This window comes from Barbus barbus (genome assembly GCF_936440315.1).
Source record: "Barbus barbus genome assembly, chromosome: 15".
Lineage (NCBI taxonomy): Eukaryota > Metazoa > Chordata > Actinopteri > Cypriniformes > Cyprinidae > Barbus > Barbus barbus.
Window position 1 is genome coordinate 10,839,812 of NC_136743.1, and position 19,922 is coordinate 10,859,733.

General features: G+C 36.3%; 1 protein-coding gene across 1 annotated transcript; it reads left to right on the forward strand.

Moving 5' to 3' along the window:
* Window positions 1–546: 546 nt before the first annotated feature.
* LOC306881870 (receptor expression-enhancing protein 6-like) lies at window positions 547–8,225 on the forward strand. Its single transcript, XM_079436206.1, has 5 exons — window positions 547–913; window positions 2,059–2,152; window positions 2,315–2,453; window positions 4,533–4,701; window positions 5,348–8,225. Exons 1-5 carry the CDS (start codon window positions 796–798, stop codon window positions 5,380–5,382), a joined length of 555 nt encoding a protein of 184 aa, XP_079292332.1. The 5' UTR covers window positions 547–795; the 3' UTR covers window positions 5,383–8,225.
* The last annotated feature ends 11,697 nt before the right edge of the window (window positions 8,226–19,922 follow it).

The following is a 19,922-nucleotide window of genomic DNA, read 5'->3' on the forward strand; positions in this document are numbered from 1 at the left end:
ATATATTGTGTTTTTGCTGTTTTGTACATTGCCTATTTTTATATTTGTATATTATTCTTTTATTATCTGTGTCCTGTCCTGTTGCTGTCTTTCTGTTGCACTGTGGCACTTCTGTCACTAAAACAAATTCCTCGTATGTGTAAACATACCTGGCCAATAAAGCTCATTCTGATTCTGATATAAAAAAATCTGTCAATGTGTAGGATTGTTTCATTTAACATAGCCCATTAGAGCTGTTAGGCTATGTAAGATATCAGTCGGAGCCAAGGGTTCAATTTGAATTAGGTATTTTTTAAATTTATGAGTAAAATCAATTTAATATTACAAACAAAACTCAAAAGTGAATTAAAAAACCAAGTGTCTAATGAGATGACAACACAAGGACAAGTAATCGGAGTGAACCCATGGCAAATAGCCTTTTGGGCTGGCCTTAAACATTGAAAATCTAATTTAGAAATTCATACTTAAAATTAAATTCATAATTAAAAGCTCCCCAACACGCCTCCTTCCTTCAAAGCCATCGTGCTCTCACTCAAAACAAGCAGAACTCCCTACTCAGCATTTCAAGAGAATCGTAATCACCTGTGAGAGGCGGAATCATATATTTGTATTAGTTTCTATTGGTCGCCGTAGACTTTACGCGCAGCCGCTAGCGCCCAGCTGTAATGACCCAGTCCTGTGCTGCAGTAAGGGGACAAACTTTCTGCAAGTGTTAGTTTGCTTGGCTTGGAAAACTTTTTACAATTCTGGCATCGGTCACTACATTCTGCTGTACCATAAACGAGGAAGGACAAAATGTTAAATACTGTTACAGAACGCTACGAAGCGTTTTTTAAGCAGAAGAATGTGGTCACGGATTTTCTAGCGCTTTTAGAGGAAAAAACTGGAGTTCAGAAACAGTACATTGCAACAGGTACGTGACTGGTTTTAATATTTGGTTTGGACGCAGCTTTAATTATTTAGTCAGGAATATATTCGCCTATTAAAGCTGTATTGGCTATCAGGCTTTGTTGGGCTTGTGCGAGTTTAAATGTTTTTCTTTGTAAACATTACCATTGAATATTGATTTTCTTAAGAAAAGTATGAGTTTATTCTTTTATCGCGTGACTTAAGTTACTGTCACCCATATGTAAAGACAAACAATGTTGCAAACGAGTGCAAAGGGCTCTGGGAGTCATACTGATAAGACCAGGAGAGTCCGAATCATTTATCCGAATCGGTTCTTTTAAAGTGGAGGTTCTGAACAAAACAACGATTCAGCGGATCTTTTGCGTTCTGCGGTTAGCTAATTATATCATTACGCGTTCCCCGACATGGCCTGGTATATTGTGTTCTCGAAGAAGTTCAGTTGTAGGGCATATTGTTGTTTAAGGCTTTAATTAAGATTTTATTAACAGACACTTCATAGTTTGTGTCGATGAATTGTTGAAGCCGATTCCGTTTGTTTCGTTGAGTAGTCAGACCGGTTTTGAGAATCGGTTCACTCGATTAATCAAATAGCTTCGAATTAAAAAGGAGTCATTTATGGATCAAACATTAGCCTACTCTGCTTTGCGTGTGTGTGACAAGAACAGATGCCGCACGATCAGTTTCCCCCCACCCCGAGGGCTATCTGTCACTTCCCTGTTACATTTTCATCTGTTTATCTGTTATCGCTCTTTGTTTTAAGACCAAAAACCACATGCTGGAAGCATCAAGCAAATGATCTATCAAGTGATATTATCAGATGCATTATTGGGTCTAATTGATCAGCTGCATTGACTGGTTACCTGAAATGTCTAATCATGTGTGGTGTGGCTGTTCCTTGCAAGATCTCTCAGGGTCTAATTTCTTCTACTAATAGCTGCTCCCAAGGGTTATTTTTAACCATGTAGTAGGTCCTCAAGTGTCTGCAGAGTGGCTAAAGACATCTTGCCATATGTTCACAAATAGGCAGCCTTTGTTTGTGCTGCTTGCATCCAGTCAACACTGACACCAAACACAATGTCATCAGTGCTCCTAAATGCCCTTCTTCATTTAAATAATGGCAGCGATCATGTGTCTCTGTTTGTTCTGCAGGTGCAGTATCTATTGTGGCACTCTATCTGTTATTTGGATATGGTGCCTCCCTTCTCTGCAACTTGATTGGTTTTGCATACCCAGCGTATGCCTCGTAAGTGTGCATGACATGTCAAATTTCACAAATGTCTAGTATGCATATTGGTGCAGATGCTAGACCTGGAGAAACGCACATATGTATGTTTGCACGGCACAATAATGAGAGCAACCCACACTGACTGGCCTGTTTACACATGTTGTTCTGTTCCTAATGCAGCATCAAAGCCATTGAGAGTAACAATAAAGAAGATGACACCAAATGGCTAACCTACTGGGTGGTTTATGGACTCTTCAGTGTGGCTGAATTTTTCTCTGATACCTTCCTCTTTTGGTTTCCCTTTTACTATGCTGGGAAGGTAAGTTGTTTTAGTATCAAAATATTTCTTCTATTCTTTGAGTGTATTTGCATGTTTTTTGGAGATCTGTTTTAGAAACCATCCACCTCGCTGTATGTTAGGTTGCTGTAGGAGGACTGTAAATGTAATGGTATGTAGGTCATGCTGAGAGGTTTTGCATGGTGTATATTTAGTTTGCCTGAATAACCGCCAGTTCGACCAACAGCCTCATTTCCATTTTGATCCTTGTTTTAAATTTGACTGAGTGCTTTACAGCCAATTTATACAAATTAACTAGCAGCTGACTAAGTTGAGCTGAGATCTTAAATGATCTGCATGCCCCCCCCCCCCCCCAATTTCAGTGTCCTAATTAAAAAAAATCTTAAATGTTCACTATGACATAAGTCCATTAAATTTGGAGAGTTTGATGTGGATGTGCTTAGAATAGATGTTAAAGCATGTATTGATTAGTTTGAAGTCGGTGAATTGTATGTCAAGGCCAAGCAAATAGTTTACAGGGGCCGGATTCACAAAACATCTTAAGAAATAGATTGACATTTCTTTGTGAAATTCCATGATGCTTGCAAGAAAATTTAAGTTCTCATTTTCCTAAGAACATCTTAGGAATTTTCTTCTTAAGAAAAAAAATGACAGGCTTTGGCGTTATATGATTGGTTCTTGGTGAAGAGCTTGCATTGTGTATGTGTTTGTGTGGTCTGCTACAATGAATGTGTCCTGTGTATGGTCACTCTAATATGATAAATGTTGCTGAATTTTTTTTATTTAGGCCTATATGCTAAGATTAAGGTTACTATTTTGTAGAGTTGTTTGTTACTTAATTTTGAAATCAGTTAAAAATTGTCATGCATAATAATGATCGATATTGCTGTTTACATTCTCAGTCATCGGTGTCACTTCGGAGAACTCGTGCAAATCACTAGTAATAGTAACAAGCGTTATAGTGTTATGTTGTAATGCTTATAGCAATTAATAAGAAATAACCCAGTAAATTCATAAAATTATCTTTATTATTCAAGAGTTGTACACTCTTAAAAATAAAGGTGCTTAAAAGGTTCTTCATAGCGATGCCATAGAAGAACCATTTTGGTTCCACAATGAAACATTTAGTCAAAGGTTCTTTAAAGAACCATCTCTTTCTTGTCTTTGTGGTGAAAGAAGGTTCTTCAGGTGTTAAAGGTTCTTTATGGAACCATTTTGAATAAAAAGGTGGTTCTATGGCATTGTGAGGCACCTTTATTTTTGTGTAGGTTATCCTAATTTAAAAAATTTTTTTTATTTACAATTATTTTTAACAAGATTCATTTCAAGAATTAGAATTTTCCTTAATTTTTGCCTTAAGAACAAGAAAAGACAATTTTTAGTGGTATTTTAGGGCATTTTTTTAACAAGCACGAAAGTAGGAAGGAAATGGCAGTTTAATGTTTCATGAATTTGACCCCAGATGTGTTGACATACGCCTCGAATGTGGTTTACATTTCAAATACACTACACTTTTTATTTTTTTATTTTAAAAGCTTAATTTAAATAGGCCTGTATTCTTTAACTCCGTGTTGTAATATTACCACATTTTAGAGCATCTTTACTCTGTTCATATTGTACATATTATACACTTCCTTTCAAAAGGTTGGATTAAATGTTTTTAAAAAGTGTCTTATGCTGACCAAGAATTTAATTAAAATATGGTAGTTACTCTAAATAATATTATGTGAAATGGTGAAATATTACATTTTAAAATAATTTTCTATTTTAATATTTTAAAAAGTCATTACTCGTGATCTGGTATTCAAATATCATTTCTTATTATAAATGTTGAAATCAGTTTTGCTGCTAAACTTTTTATTCGGAAACTGTGATGCATGTTGTTTTCAAGTTTGTTTATTGAATCGAAAGTCTGAATAGAAAATAGAACAGCTTAGGAAACAGCATTTATTTGAAATAGAAATATTTTGTCTTTCACTGTTGATCGTTGTAATGTGAACTTAATTAAAGGCCACAAAAAGTACAATTAAAAATGCCATGCACAACATCGTGTTTTTGAACAATGGCAGCAAATGTGTAGCTGACATATATGTATTTCAGTGCCTGTTTCTGCTGTGGTGCATGGCTCCGGTCTCCTGGAATGGCTCTCAGATCATATACACACGTGTGGTGAGACCTTTCTTCCTCAAACATGAAGCAACATTCGACAACGTTGTTAGTGACTTGAGTGGAAAGGCCAAGAGTGCAGCAGAGAGTGTGGCAAAGGAAGGTAAACTATAATGTCCTGTCATCAGAAATCCATCATCAGTTCACTTTCAGGCTCTTATTAAAGGGGTCATCGGATGCAAAATTCACTTTCCAAGTTGTTTGAACATAAATGGGTGTTGGAAGTGTGTACACATCCATCCTATAATGATAAAAATCCACCCAATTTTTAAATCTCTTTTTGGAATGGTCTGCAAATATTTGAGCGCACTGACTGTGTGTGTCTACAACCGCAAGTTACACGCTTGTATGTCTTTGAATATTCATTGATTATTATGGTGAATGCCAGATGGCTGACGCGTCAACGTATCTGGAGCGGTCGAATAGGGAATCTACACACATCTATGGTCTCCTCGGAAGAGAGGGGCGGAGTCAGCAGAGCTCACTAGGATTTAAAGAAACCTGGACTAGATCAGAGTGCTGAAGACAGAGCTGATTTTGACAAGGTGTTTTTTATACTACCATTGAGAAATTTTAACCAAAGTATGTTATAGATTTTTCATTAAGACCATAATGAATCGCATCAACTTCCGATGACCCCTTTAAATGAGCGGTTGTGTCTTATGTAATATTTGACTTATTCATTTAGTTTTGCATTGATGTCTTCATGATCCAACTCAAGGTCTGTTTTCCTCTTGTTTTTCCAACAGGCTTCACATTGTTGAACCGTGATAAGAATAAATGATTCGAAGGTGGCGATATGAAGAATCATTTTACCAGGAGCCTTGTTTACATTTGCCTTTTTATTTTTTGACTACCATATTAAGTCGCTAACCCCACCTAAATTATTAATCTTAACTGCATCTGAGCCAGGCAGCACAGTCACCCCAAAAATGGCCCTTAAGTGTTCTTCAATTTCACATGTTCTTGGGGAAACTATTTAATTTCATTTCACATTTGTTTTGTTCATGCTATATTTTAGCACTTTGACCAATGAAAGAAATGTTGTCTTTTAATAAAACTGAAAAGATATATGCCTAAATATTAAACACATTGTCCAAATTTGTATTAGTTTATTTTTGTTACATTACTTGGAACTTTAAGTTGTTTCTGTTGTGTCTTAGGAAAAGTTATTTAATTTTTTTTTTTTAGTGTATTTGTTTTGACCTTGACCAACATATGTTTTGAGAGATGATGCTTGCTGGCTCTTAACCTAAGGGTGTGAAACTCATGCATTAGTGTGCTTGTCCATGTGTCACATCTCCATTTGTGTAATGTGCTTTAAGGCTTGAACAGATCACTTATGCTGAGCTGCAGGTATTTTAATTTATGACCTTGAACTTCAGACTTTTGAAGGATCGGTTTTTTGTAGGAGTCTTAGGTGGCCCATTTATGGCTCCAGTGATCTAAGAAGTTGAGTATGAACTGCTGGGGTCTGAGGGTTTACCTCGTCTGTGTACCATTTGTTTTAGATGTTGGAGCTAGGAATGGCGTCACACCCGAGTTGCCAGTACTCCAGTACACAAGTCGGAAAACCAAAATGGACGCGTCTGTTGTTCGCAGTACCAGTCATTAAAACGCACAAAAGTACATATATTGTTAATCTGAGACAGAAGTGCAAATAACCTGTTTGATTTACTGTTGATGCCATTTTGGATTAAGTCAAGGTTGTTGCAGTTCCTCTGAGTTGGAGCTTCAAAATTTATACTGGGAACTCTGAATTTGAGTAGAAGAGGTTTGAAGTGCAAATTGAGAGTTACGACTCACAGGAAATGTCATGAGAGATTAAGACTGGTAAATATAGCGGCTGATCTTGTAGATTGCTGTTTTGGGTCATTGTTGTATTGTGGGTTTAGGTTAGAAAATGAGACCCAAAAAATGGACTCCATGAACACAAATAGGGCAGCTTGGAAATACTATAGATATCAACTGCATGCTGATATAGTGTAGTTTATTTAAAACTATTGTCCAACACAATGTTTCTGGTTCTGGAGAGTTACAGTAAGAATTTAAGTTGTCTGACTAAACACCCGAAGTCCGTTCTTTGTATGTCGCTTATACGTCTGAGATGTTTTGAAAGATTCCAGATCTTCTAATCCTGATAACTGATCTCTGGCTAATTTGGTTCTTCAAACGAATTTGCGGACTTGATTAAAATATCTGGATTAAGTTGTCAAAGATTACTGCGCGTTCTCGTGTTCCCTGAAAAGGGCAGATGTATCTACTCGAAACCATGATCAGCAATGCAGCGATTGGCTGGTGGCAAGACAGCAATGACATCATATCATTAAAAAATAGTCACCTGATGGAAAAAGTTGATTTCTGGACCTTCATAAGAAGCCAAGCGAACAAAACTACATAAATATTATAATAGATAAATTAAATGTGCACTGTTTTTAATTTATTTGTAATCTTTTTTTTTTTTACATGATTCCCAATTATTTATAGCATATTCATGATTTGTAGTATTTGTACAGGCATTACATTATTTCAATGTTGTATCTTTGAAGCAGATTTCTTAAATGACAGCATTATTTAAAGTTTCTTAGAGATCAAGTTATCTGCATCTCCTGCGCTCCATCAAGCCACTCCCATAATAGCTGTCAGTCACCACTCAAATTAATGCACAGCTCAGATTAACTGTATAGCATGCAAGACTCCAATAAAATTATAAAGTAATTATTTCATCACTAATACATCTTTCAATGAGTAAAACTGGCTGTGTCTATGGTATTATAAACTACACAGCATTGTTATATTATTTTCAAATAATTTTTATTATTATTTTAAATTATTGTCCCTGGACCAGTAGGGTACTCTTGTAATAAAGTAGCGGTGGCTGGGACAAATTTTCAGTATCAAGTCTGCTTAAAAAGATGCAATCTAATCCTGTTTACATGAAATAAAGTTTAAGGACCTGTTGCTATGACAGAAAGTCTAAGCTTTGAAGAACCAAATGATCCGAGATCAAGCGAAATTGTCAACAATCAAATCTAGTTTACAGAGTGAGCAACGTACGAATAACACATGGTCTTTGGTTTTATAACTCATGGTCCTTGATTTGTTTATATCCCATTTTAGCCTTGCTATGAATAACTCTGTATTAGCAGTGTAATATTAAACAGAGTTAGGGTATCAAAGCACTACATGGGTATTAGAAAACGCAGTAAAATATTTCCTTTTGGATGTTAAACTGTTATGCAACAAAGCTGTTATGTTAATCAGTTTTTTTCCATATATAGTAGACAGAGAAATATGAAGCCATTTTACACCCTTTTAGTATGCTGAACCTGAGAAGACTAATTATACTTCCTCAAGCTGCAAGTTTCTGTAAAAGAAAACAAGCCGTTGCTTCATCAGTCATTCTTTATAACAGGAAATCTTGGAAGCAGTAATCAATAGATAATGTGTACTTTTGCTCTTTTTACTGCACCTGTCACAAGTCTCACATTCAGCAAAAACTGCATTGTCATAGTTGTGAATGCTTAATGTTGGTAAGAATTTACTGTGTGCCATTTGTGAAGCCTTAATTGTCTACAGTCTTGAAATAATTTAACTTAATCTCATTAAAATAAACCACTAACAGACTTTGGTGTTGATGTGTATATTGTAAAAGCGTGTAATTTGAGTGGTTATTTTGGTCATTTTATGTTCTAATTGATGAAACAACTTTGAGTCTGTGCACCCTTTCCCTTTAAATTCAACATACAGTAAATATTTGCAGTGCTTGAAATAATACTGGGTTTTTTTTCATACTGCATATTAGAAAGAAGTTCAGAATACATGCTGTGGATAGCATGAACATTTTAACATCTGGTAACTCTGGGGTATTACTTCCTGCTATACAACATGTCTGTTTTCAAACATTTGTTTCAGCTTTTCATAGTCTATTACAGCATTATTTCAAGATATAGAATGTAAATGTATGAAGATTGTTTCCTTACAGCATTAATGAAAACAAGCGAACTAGATCATTTCGGCTCTGTATGCCAGCAGAACAGAATTAAAAATAAATCAGTCAAGGTGAAACTGAAGTGCAGACTTTAAGCTTTAATTCAAGGGGTTGAACAAAAATATAACACAAAATGCTTGGGAATTACAACCATTTTTATGCAGTCCCCCCATTTTCAGGGGCTCAAATGTAGTTGGACAAATAATCATAAGTAAAATATTTATTTTTAATATTTTGTTGAGAATCCTCAGGCAATGTCTGCTTAAGTCTGGAACTCATGGACATCACCAGAGACTGTTTCCTCCTTTGTGATGTTTTGCCAGGCCTTTACTGCAGCTGACTTTAGTTGTTGTTTGTTTGTGGGTCTTTCTGCCTTTAGTTTTGTCTTCAGCAAGTGAAATGGATGCTCAATTGGGTTGAAATGAGGAGATTGACTTGGCCATTGCCAATAATCTAATTTTTTACCTTCAAAAACTCCTGGGTTGCTTTTGCTGTATGATTTGGATCATCGTTCAGTTGTACTCTGAACTTTTTGACTGAATCTGGGCAGACAGTATATCCCGATACACTTCAGAATTCATCCGGCTGCTTCTGTCTTCTGTCACGTCATCACTAAACACCAGTAACCCAGTGCCACTGGAAGCCATGCATGCTCATGCCTTCACACTACTCCACCATGTTTCACAGATGCTGTTGTATGCTTTGGATCATGAGCTGTTCCAAGCCTTATCCATACTTTTTTCTTCCCGTCATTCTGGTACAGGTTGATCTTAATTTCAGCTATCCAAAGAATGCTTTTCCAGAAGTGGTCTGGCTTTTTAGATGTTTTTGGCAAAGTCTAATCTGGCCTTATTTGCACCTTGTGGTGAACCCTCTGTATTTGCCCTCGTGAAGTCTTCTCTTGATTGTAGACTTTGACAGTGACACGCCTTCCTCCTGGAGAACGTTCTTCTCTTGGCTGGATGTTGTGAAAAGGTTTTTCTTTACCATGGAGAGGATCCTCTGATCATCCACCACTGTAGTCCTCCATGGATGTCCATGCCTTTTTATGTTGCAGAGCTCACTAGTGTGTTTTTTTTTCTCAGAATATACCAAACTGTTGATTTGGCCGCTCCTAATGTTAGAAGCCTAACAATTGTCTGTTTCACCTGCATGGAGAGCTCCTTTGACTGCATGATGTGGGTTCACAGCAACAGCTTCCAAATGCAAATGGCACACTTAGAATCAACTCCAGACCTTTTACCTGCATAATTGATGTAGAAATAATGAAAGAATAGCCCACACCTGTCCATGAAACAGTTTTTGACAAACAGTAATTTTACAATTACTTATGGTCCCTTGAAAAAGGGGGGAGGAACATTTTCTCCAATTTTGATGAGAATATCCTCACATTAAAGCTCTATAAGGCAAATGGCAATGGCAAATTTATTTATATAGCACTATTAATTACAGCCCATGGTTGTCCAATGTGCTTTACAGCAAAGGAAAAATAGAAAACTAATAAAAATAATAAAAACACAAACACATTTACTAAAAAAGTACACAACGTACAATAAAAACAATAAAATGTGAGGCAGGAAAGTGTTAGTACACCTTATCACCTTATCTTATAAGCCTTATCAAACAGATACGTTTTGACTTAAAAGCAGATACAGAGGGAGCAAGTCTGATTGTGATAGGTAATTCATTCCAGAGTCCGGGGGCAACTACAGAAAATGCACGCTCACCTCTACACTTATACTTCGACTTAGGAATGAACAACAGTCTCTGGTTAGAAGACCGAAGTGATCTACTGGAAAAATGTTCAATCAGTAGGTCATAAAGGTAAGATGGGGCCATACCATTTAGAGATTTCGTACACTATGAGTAATATTTTAAAATCAATTCTGTAGCGCACAGGCAACCAGTGAAGAGAGTAAAATTGTAGTGATGTGGTCCCGTTTTTTGAGTACCTGTGAGCAGTCTGGCTGCTGCATTTTGAACTAACTGTAAAGGGAAAGAGCTGATTGGCTAATCCCAATATACAGTAATCCAGCCTGGAGGATATAAAGGCATGGATTACTTTTTCAAAATTTTTGAAGGAAAGAAATGACTTTACTTTTGATAGCATTCGCAACTGAAAAAAGCATGATTTCATGACCAAGTTTAAGACTCATCAAAGACAACACCCAGGTTTTTCACCGATGTCTTCACACAAGAAGACAGCCCACCAAGATTTGTTTTGGGATTATGAATTGAATCTGAAGAACCAAAAACTATTATTTCTGTTTTACTTTAATTAAAACTATATATGTGACCCTGGACCATAAAACCAGTCATAAGGGTCAACATAAACTGAGATAAACTTTCCATTGATGTATGGTTTGTTAGGATTGGACAATATTTGGCTGAGATAGAACTATATAAAAATCTAGAATCTGAGGGTGCAAAAATCTAAATATTGAGAAAATCGCCTTTAAAGTTGTCCAAATGAAGTTCTTAGCACAGCATATTACTAATTGAGACAAAAATTGAGTTTTGATGTATTTACGGTGTACAAAATATCTTCATGGAACATGATCTTTACTCAATATTCTAATGATTTTTGGCATAAAAGAAAAATCAATAATTTTTACCCATACTATGTATTGTTGGCTATTGCTACAAATATACCCGTGCTACTTATGACTGGTTTTGTGGTCCACACACACACACAGACAAAAAATAAATAAATAAATATATATATATATATATGGAAATACACTTTCAGAAAAACTTTCCAAACAGGGGTGGTACCCTATCAAAATGTACTAATATATGTAATGTTTAAAATACTAATATGAGGCAAATAGAGTGCAGAGATGTACCTTTAATAGGGTTCAACCCATTGACAGCTTTGTACCTTTTTAGAGTGTATGCATTTGGATATTAATATGCAAGAGTATATGTGCAAATACAGAAGTAAAGTATCTGTCATAACACAGAGTGTGTACAGTGTTTAATTAGGCAATGACACGGAGTATATGCAATATTTGTTTAAGGAAGGCAACAGTTGCAGTGCAAGTGGGAGTTCAAGTGTACCACTGGGACTCTGAGCAAGAAGTAAACAAGGGTGTGAAGCCCTGTCTGATTGTTTAATAATGTTAAAAGCTGAGCTGTAGTGGAACAGCGTTCTCGGGTTACCTTTTTATTGTAAGAGGACTATGTGAATGGTAGTGGAGATGGCATTCTCAGTGCACCTGTTACAGCAGCAAGCAAACTGTGTGTTCACTGACATATGAGCCATGGTAATAATGTTGAAGCATTTTATTCATTTACACAACACTTTGCTTTTTTTAAGAGCAGGATATGTATTGGTTGTCTTTAAACATTTTGAGATAATTGCCCAGGCAAGGGATAACAAGTAAAAGTAAAAGTATTAATGTTTACATAGTGTTGCCTTTGCTCTGTTTCTTAATATACTATCTATCCGTTTTTGAAAATGTAGTACTGATTCTTACAGGAAGAGGGAGACAAACTGAACCACTGATTTAATGAGACATCTGATGTAATCTGTCCAGAACAAGAATTAATCAGAATCTTTAATAAGTAAAAAAAAATTAAGAAGAATTACTTAATCACATTGTACTGTTGAGAGAAACTTAAATGCATAAAAATATCTTTGCCCACTGAGGAATATCCTAAATGTAAATGTATAATTACCTCCCAGAAATGAACAAATCGCTTAAGACATTCTGTGTTGTTGTTGCTTAGTATTTGACATGGCTTTTCACAATTTAATTTATTTTTATTTACAAGAGAAAGACATAAAAGCATGGGAGAGTATTGAATATGAAAGCAGACATTTATTATGAGGTGACTAATATCCACATGCTGCTTGCGGCATGGCCTCCTGCTTCCTGCAAGCTATTATCAAACTGTACACCCTAGCCTGTCTATTGTGATTATATTTGGTTGTCTACCGCCTCCATCTCTCCGCACAAAAAGAGTATGCATGTTTAATGAACCTCCAGTGTTAGTTTACAGATTTAATGCTTACTGATTTGAGTTCTTTACTTGGTGGGCTCTTTGTTTGATACCAATACCTGTTAAGTATTATACACACATTCTGTCAGTTTTTTATGGGAATGTGCCTTCTGAAAGATTATTGTATAAAACTGAGATTATGATGGGCCACCGTTTCCAGGTCTAGCTGCTAGACAAAGAAAACTGAATTTCCGCAAGGAACTCTGCACCATTAAGATTCAACACAAAGATTCAGAGTGTGACAGGGACTTACATTCTTCTTTTTGCCAACTGCCAAAGCACCTCCAGGCTCAGAGAGAAGGAGCACAAAACACTGTAAAAATTAAAACGTACTTGAGAAAACATCTATTTAAGACACTTAAAATGTATATTGAAAAATCTTGAGTAAACAGTATTGTAGGCACCTTTAAAGTTTTTATTTTTATTTTTATTTTTATTTATATATATATATATATATATAAATAAAAATAAAAACTTTAAAGGTGCCTACAATACTGTTTACTCAAGATTATATATATATATATATATATATATATATACACACACAGTGGTGTGAAAAAGTGTTGGCCCCCTTCCTGATTTTTTTTATTTTTTTTTCATGTTTGTCACACTTTAATGTTTCAGATAATCAAACAAATTTAAATATTAATCAAAGATAACACAAGTAAACACAACATGCAGTTGTTCATAAAAATGTATAAAGGGGAAACAAAATCCAAACCCACATGGCCCTGTGTGAAAAAGGGCCCCCCTCACTTAAATAGGACCTGCCTGACAAAGTGAAGTAGACCAAAAGATCCTCAAAAGCTGCACATCATGTTGAGATCCAAAGGAATTCAAGAACAAATGAGAAAGAAAGTAATTGAGATCTATCAGTCTGGAAAAGGTTATAAAGCCATTTCTAAAGCTTTGGGACTCCGGCGAACCACAGTGAGAGCCATTATCCACAATTGGCGAAAACATGGAACAGTGGTGAACCTTCCCAGGAGTGGCTGGCTGACCAAATTTACCCCAAAAGCGCAGCAACGACTCATCCAAGAGGTCACAAAAGACCCCACAACAACATCTAAAGAACTGCTGGCCTCACTTGCCTCAGTTAAGGTCAGTGTTCATGACTCCACCATAAGAAAGAGACTGGGCAAAAATGGCCTGCATGGCAGAGTTCCAAGACGAAAACCGCTGCTGAGCAAAAAGAACATAAAGGTTCGTCTCAGTTTTGCCAGAAAACATCTTGATGATCCCCAAGACTTTTGGGAAAATACTCCATGGACTGACGAGACAAAAGTTGAACTTTTTGGAAGGTGTGTGTCCCATTACATCTGGTGTAAAAGTAACACAGCATTTCAGAAAAAGAACATCATACCAACAGTAAAATATGGTGGTGGTAGTGTGATGGTCTGGGGCTGTTTTGCTGCTTCAGGACCTGGAAGACTTGCTGTGATAAATGGAACCATGAATTCAGCTGTCTACCAAAAAATCCTGAAGGACAATGTCCGACCATCTGTTTGTGACCTCAAGCTGAAGCAAACTTGAGTTCTGCAGCAGGACAATGATCCAAAACACCAGCAAATCCACCTCTGAATGGCTGAAGAAAAACTAAATGAAGGCTTTGGAGTGGCCTAGTCAAAGTCCTGACCTGAATCCTATTGAGATGCTATGGTATGACCTTAAAAGGGCGGTTCATGCTCGCAAACCCTCCAATGTGGCTGAATTACAACAATTCTGCCAAGATGAGTGGGCCAAAATTCCTCCACAGCGCTGTAACAGACTCATTGCAAGTTATCGCAAACGCTTGATTGCAGTTGTTGCTGCTAAGGGTGGCCCAACTGGTTTAGGGGGCAAGCACTTTTTCACACAGGGCCATGTGGGTTTGGATTTTGTTTCCCTTCATAATAAAAAACTTCATTCAAAAACTGCATGTTGTGTTTACTTGTGTTATCTTTGATTAATATTTAAATTTGTTTGATTATCTGAAACATTAAAGTGTGACATGCAAAAAAATTTAAAATCAGGAAGGGGGCCAACACTTTTTCACAGTGTTTTTTTTTTTGTATTTTAAAGTTATTTTCTATGTTTATTTAAATTTTAAATGAATTTATTTGAAATGTTTGTTTTAATATATGTTTATTTGTAAAGTTTATTTAGATTTAATGTTTATTATCAATTTCCTTTTAAATGCATTCATTAATTTATTTTTACAATTTTTACTTTATTTTTAAAGGAGTTTATTTAAATATTTTTAGAAGTATTTATTTAAATGTTTTTAATGTATTTATTTACATTTATATATTATAAATGCATTCATTTAAAATTATTTCTTTAAATTTATTTACATTTTTATATTTGGCCTTTTTATGTTATGAAATCTCTATATCTAACATTTTGAGTTTCAGTGTTTTAAATGTAAAATAATTTCAAGTACTGAATTTTATGAATAGTTTTTATTATAATTCAGTAAAATGAGAGACTGCACTGTATTGTTATGTGCAATTGTTATAGGCAATATGTTAAAAATCTCAAGTGGAGATTGTGAGGAGGTGTGTGTGTGTGTGTGTGTGTGTGTGTGTGTGTGAGAGAGTGAGTGCGATACAGAGAGAGGGAGAGAGAGGACTGCCGTTGAGATTGGACTCTATCACGTCTTCATTATTAGTCTAAAATGCTTTAGTACCTTATTAGCGCAGGCTGCCATTCATCTGTCTGTCCTGTCAGTCAAAGATCAGTCACGCGGGATACATTAAGTTCAGGTAGGTGAGTCGAATCGCGCGCCGACGTATGAAATCAAATCATTCATGTCGTGCCTTTGGTATATTGTGCCTTTTTTTTTTTTTTTTTTTTTTTTTTTTATAGAGCACAGCATAAGCAACCCGGACAAGCGTTACACAGATTTCAGTTAGACTTTGACTGCTGAGTACTTGCAGCATTTTCTGTTTTGTGTGGAAATCGTTAGCGGCACTGACCATAACTGTCATGATGGCATTTGCTGCAACAACAAATAGTAATGAAAACGAAAAATGTTGAACACGATTCTAAATAAAAGCTGGCTTTACGTACATATAGCCGAAAGAATGCATGTGAATCGCCGCACCACCAGTGCTATGGAGAGTCGCTTCTTTATGAATGAAACGGGCTGCGTGTGATATGGTGATGCTCAACTCATATAGTTTACTCCTGTGTGTGTCCAACAACCGGCCCCATGATTAGATAAAATGTGCAAGATACACTGGTGCACACTGACTGCAGTTTTAGAGACTGTGGGGATTTCCATTTACACGCGCTAGGGCTTTTACATAGCTTATACATTTTCAATGTTTGATAGATTTACGAGTGTGTGCGACAAACAGTAAACCAACAGGATCAGTCATCCATTTAATTGGAAATATCTGTCTATCCATGCCACTTTGCATAATTAAAAAGGCCTTTTTGGATGACTAAACATCTGAACGTATAGCAATAGTGGGCTAAAGACAAGAGTCTAATTTGGTTGTGCAACCTGAACATTGAGAAAGGGGATCTGCGTGCTGCTGACGTCGTCTTGGGTGCATTAGTATAATAATATATCATTGTATAGAGCCAATGCATGACCCTCATGGTAGTCTTCTTGCGGAAGATGTTGCAGGCTGCGCTCATAATGGAATCTGATGCAGCAATTTATATAGAGACTAATTCAGAGGTGCATCAGTTTTTAGTATTGCACCAGAGGCAATAATAGAATGCTGGAACGAGCTGAATGAGAAAAGGACGAAGCACTTTTCCAGTAGCCTATGCTTTTATTACTAGTAACAGAAGTAGTAATAGTAGTAATATTTAAAGCCTTTTAAACATCCTCACCTCATCTGGCCTAATGGGATTTAAAGGTGCTCTCAGTTATTATTTGCTAATTAAAAAGTTATGCAGATAAATAAGCTGTACATTTGTGAAATGTTATAAAGCTTGTGTACAATAACGTGAGATGACAACTTAAGCCATATTTGATTTCTAGAAAAAAAAAAAAGTTTTATATGGAGGGGGTCGCCATATTGACATCACATGACCTATCATGCACTAAAGTGCAACAGTTGGGTTATGGTTGTAAAATTGATTAATTTCTCCATAGGGAAACCGATTTTAACAATATATTATACACCTTTAAAGACAGACTTGCTGTGATCTCAAAGGTGGTTAACTGATGGTATATTATTTTGTTAAAGTCATTTTTTTTCCTTTTCAGAGAATGGATGTGTGTAGTGTGAGACCATAAACACAAATAAAGAAAAGGAACAAAAGACTTGGTACAAAGCATCAGCAATTCACAAACTTAATGCATCCTTGCCAGTAGATGTCACTATGAAGCCCCAAACTAATGGGACTAATAAGAGATAAACAAACACTTAGGATGTATCCCATGGGGTAGTCTCAGCATCAGATGTCACGGACACGGAACGTTGGCTAAACGTCTGATGCATATGGAACACAAAAGTGGAAACATTTCAGGAGTTTTGGATTGGTTGGAAGTCGTCGTCGGATTGGTTGAATTATACAGGATTTCCAGGAGACGTCTGTTCCGCATTCTTTAACGTTCCGCTTAGAAACAAAATGCTGTGGCGCCAAACCTCCTCACGAAGAAGAAAGCCGTCGTGTTTACAACTGTGACAACAAACGCTTATCAGGATCAAATAAATGCTGGAGTTTCAAAAGTATGTGAAATATTTAAAGTTCGTGGCATAGAATCTTTAAAATATGCCCGAAGGTTTTACACACCGGTTTGTTATTGTGGCGACATTTCCACTCCCCGAAACGTGACGCTGAACGAAGCGAACTGTGATTGGTTGTTTGATATGTCGGTTAAATTGCATCATGGCCAATAAAACCTGTCATAGAGTCCAGACCTTCAGCCGTCAATCTGAAGGTCTGGCTACGCGAGACATTGGGTCCTCAACTCTGGACCTCGAGATCCACTTTCCTGCAGAGATTAGCTCCAACCTGAATTAGACATGCCTACCTACAACTTTGTAGCAAAGCCACTAGAACCTTTAGCCAGGAAAGCGTAACGGCTAATGCTAATGCTTCCACTTTGGCTGTAGGAAAGGAGACCAGAGGCCGTTTTTTTTTTTTTTTTTTTTTTGATGTTAGTGGAGGAGAGGCTTCATTACGCTGAGTAAACAGCTTTTAGACGAAACAACTTATAATTTAAAGATTTGACAGCCTATGTTTTACACTAAACAACAATAATTTTGGATTGAATGTTGAGTTTACACCAAAAAAATGCATTAGTCACTGACTATTTGTGACTGGTGGGATTTAGTTTATGGCACTTATCATTCATTCCAATGTAAACGGCGACTGAGTGTTGCACATCTCTGACTGAAATTGATTGGCGTCAATAAGGCTGTAATGCGATTGGTTATTAAGGCACATGTGATTCAAGTTAGCCGTTACGCTTTCTCCAATACTAAGTCTCCAAGACCCTCTAATCTCCCAATAGTAAGACAAAAGTCTGTTTAATCCTGAAGACCTTGATTAGATTGTTCAGGTGTGTTTGATTGGGTTTGGAGCTAGCCTAAACACCGATTGCACAGTGGTTGGGTATTCTTTAGCACAGGGGTTCTCAATTCTTGCCTTCGACGTCCACTTCCAGAGTTTAGCTCCAACCTTGATCCAACATAATGCCTGTAACTTTCTAGTAATCCTGAAGACCTTCATTAGCTTGTTCAGGTGTTTTTGATTAGAGTTGGAGCAAGAAAAATGGACCTCAAGGGCCAGCACCCCTGCTTTAGCATCTAGCTAGTGTACATTGGTTCCACCTTTGAGTTGCATTGTGGGATTAAATGAGTGCACTTTATAATGCCGACTAATGGATGTCCCCTCAAATAGCACTATAGGGTACTGAGTGCACCTTTAAGAGTGTATTGTTGTATTGAGGGGGTCAGGTGTTATCCTGGTGGGTTTACTTTATATTAGGCCTATTCTTCTCTCTTAGAAATCTATAGTGTCAGATTGGTCTCCGCTGCTCCTAAAAACTCTGAGCTCAGGCCGAGACAGCCCTTCAAGAGCTTATAGTGAGCAGGGCACTTAAGAGCACAGCCTGGGCCTGAACTGCCGTTTGACAAAATGTTTTCTTCTTTTAGTCTAGTACCAAGAGGCTTTGCTTCTGTGTGCACTCCTTGACAGATGCAGAATGTATAATCAAGAAAACTACTGTTACTTAGTTGCCACAACCTCCTGTTTGATTTAAACAAGGAAATGAATGGTTGTTTTCAGAGCAAACCGTAACTAGACTAGAAATTAGGGGAGAAACAATACATCAATATGGATTGATGCATCAATCAAATGACTAACAATATGATGTAACAATGCAGCGCTTACAAAACAATATATTTTTAAGATGTACCAATTTGACACTCTCATGTTAGCCACATCTCCACACAAATGCATTTTACTGAGCTGTCATCAAATATTTGATAAGTTTTCACAACTTTATTTTTTTTTAAATGTGTTTTTTTATATATTTTATTTTCTATATAAATGCTTTTTTTTTTCAACAACTGGTGTGAATACTAGATTTGCACATTTTAGAAACTGAAAGAATTTTTGACTGTTGTCATCATTGCCATCTCATTGCACAAGCCAATAATGAGCTGTCATCAGATGATTAATGATATCATTATGTTTTTATATAATTTAAAAACTTAAGTATATTTTTTGTGTGAATGTCTTAGTTGGAATACAGGATTTGCAATTTTACAGGAGTTCAATTAAATATAATCAATAGATATATTGATTATATCAATCGCAGACGCAAATGTATCACAGCATGTTTTGAGGTATCGGCAAATATTACTTGCTAAAAGAATCAATGTCAGATCATAACATCTGATTTACACCCCATGTTATAAATCTGTCTAAATCTGTTTTAACTAATTAGGTTTTTCTTTAAATATATTAAAAGTTTACCTGGAAGACAGATGGGGTTCAAATGGGAGAGATCAAGCCATGTGACTGTTTCACACTCATAAAGACTGCAATTAATCTTGAAATTTATGAAATGCTTGTGATGAATTTAATAAGCATTAAGTATATAAACTCATAGACATTTACCACCCACTTAACCTCAGCAGTTAAGCTGTGAAAATTCCTGCCTAGAGAGCTGCAATGTTATTAACTATGAATTCGAGGTGTAGCAGGTAATGAAGAAAAGGAACTAAGCAACTGGACTAGCCAACAGCCACATGCATGTTCAAGTTCTCGGGCAGCAAACCTAAAGTCATTCTCAAACGATAGAAAATCAATTAAGTTTATTTGTGGAGGACAATCCATGCATTTGATTTAGCTCCTTACACCCTAAGGCATTA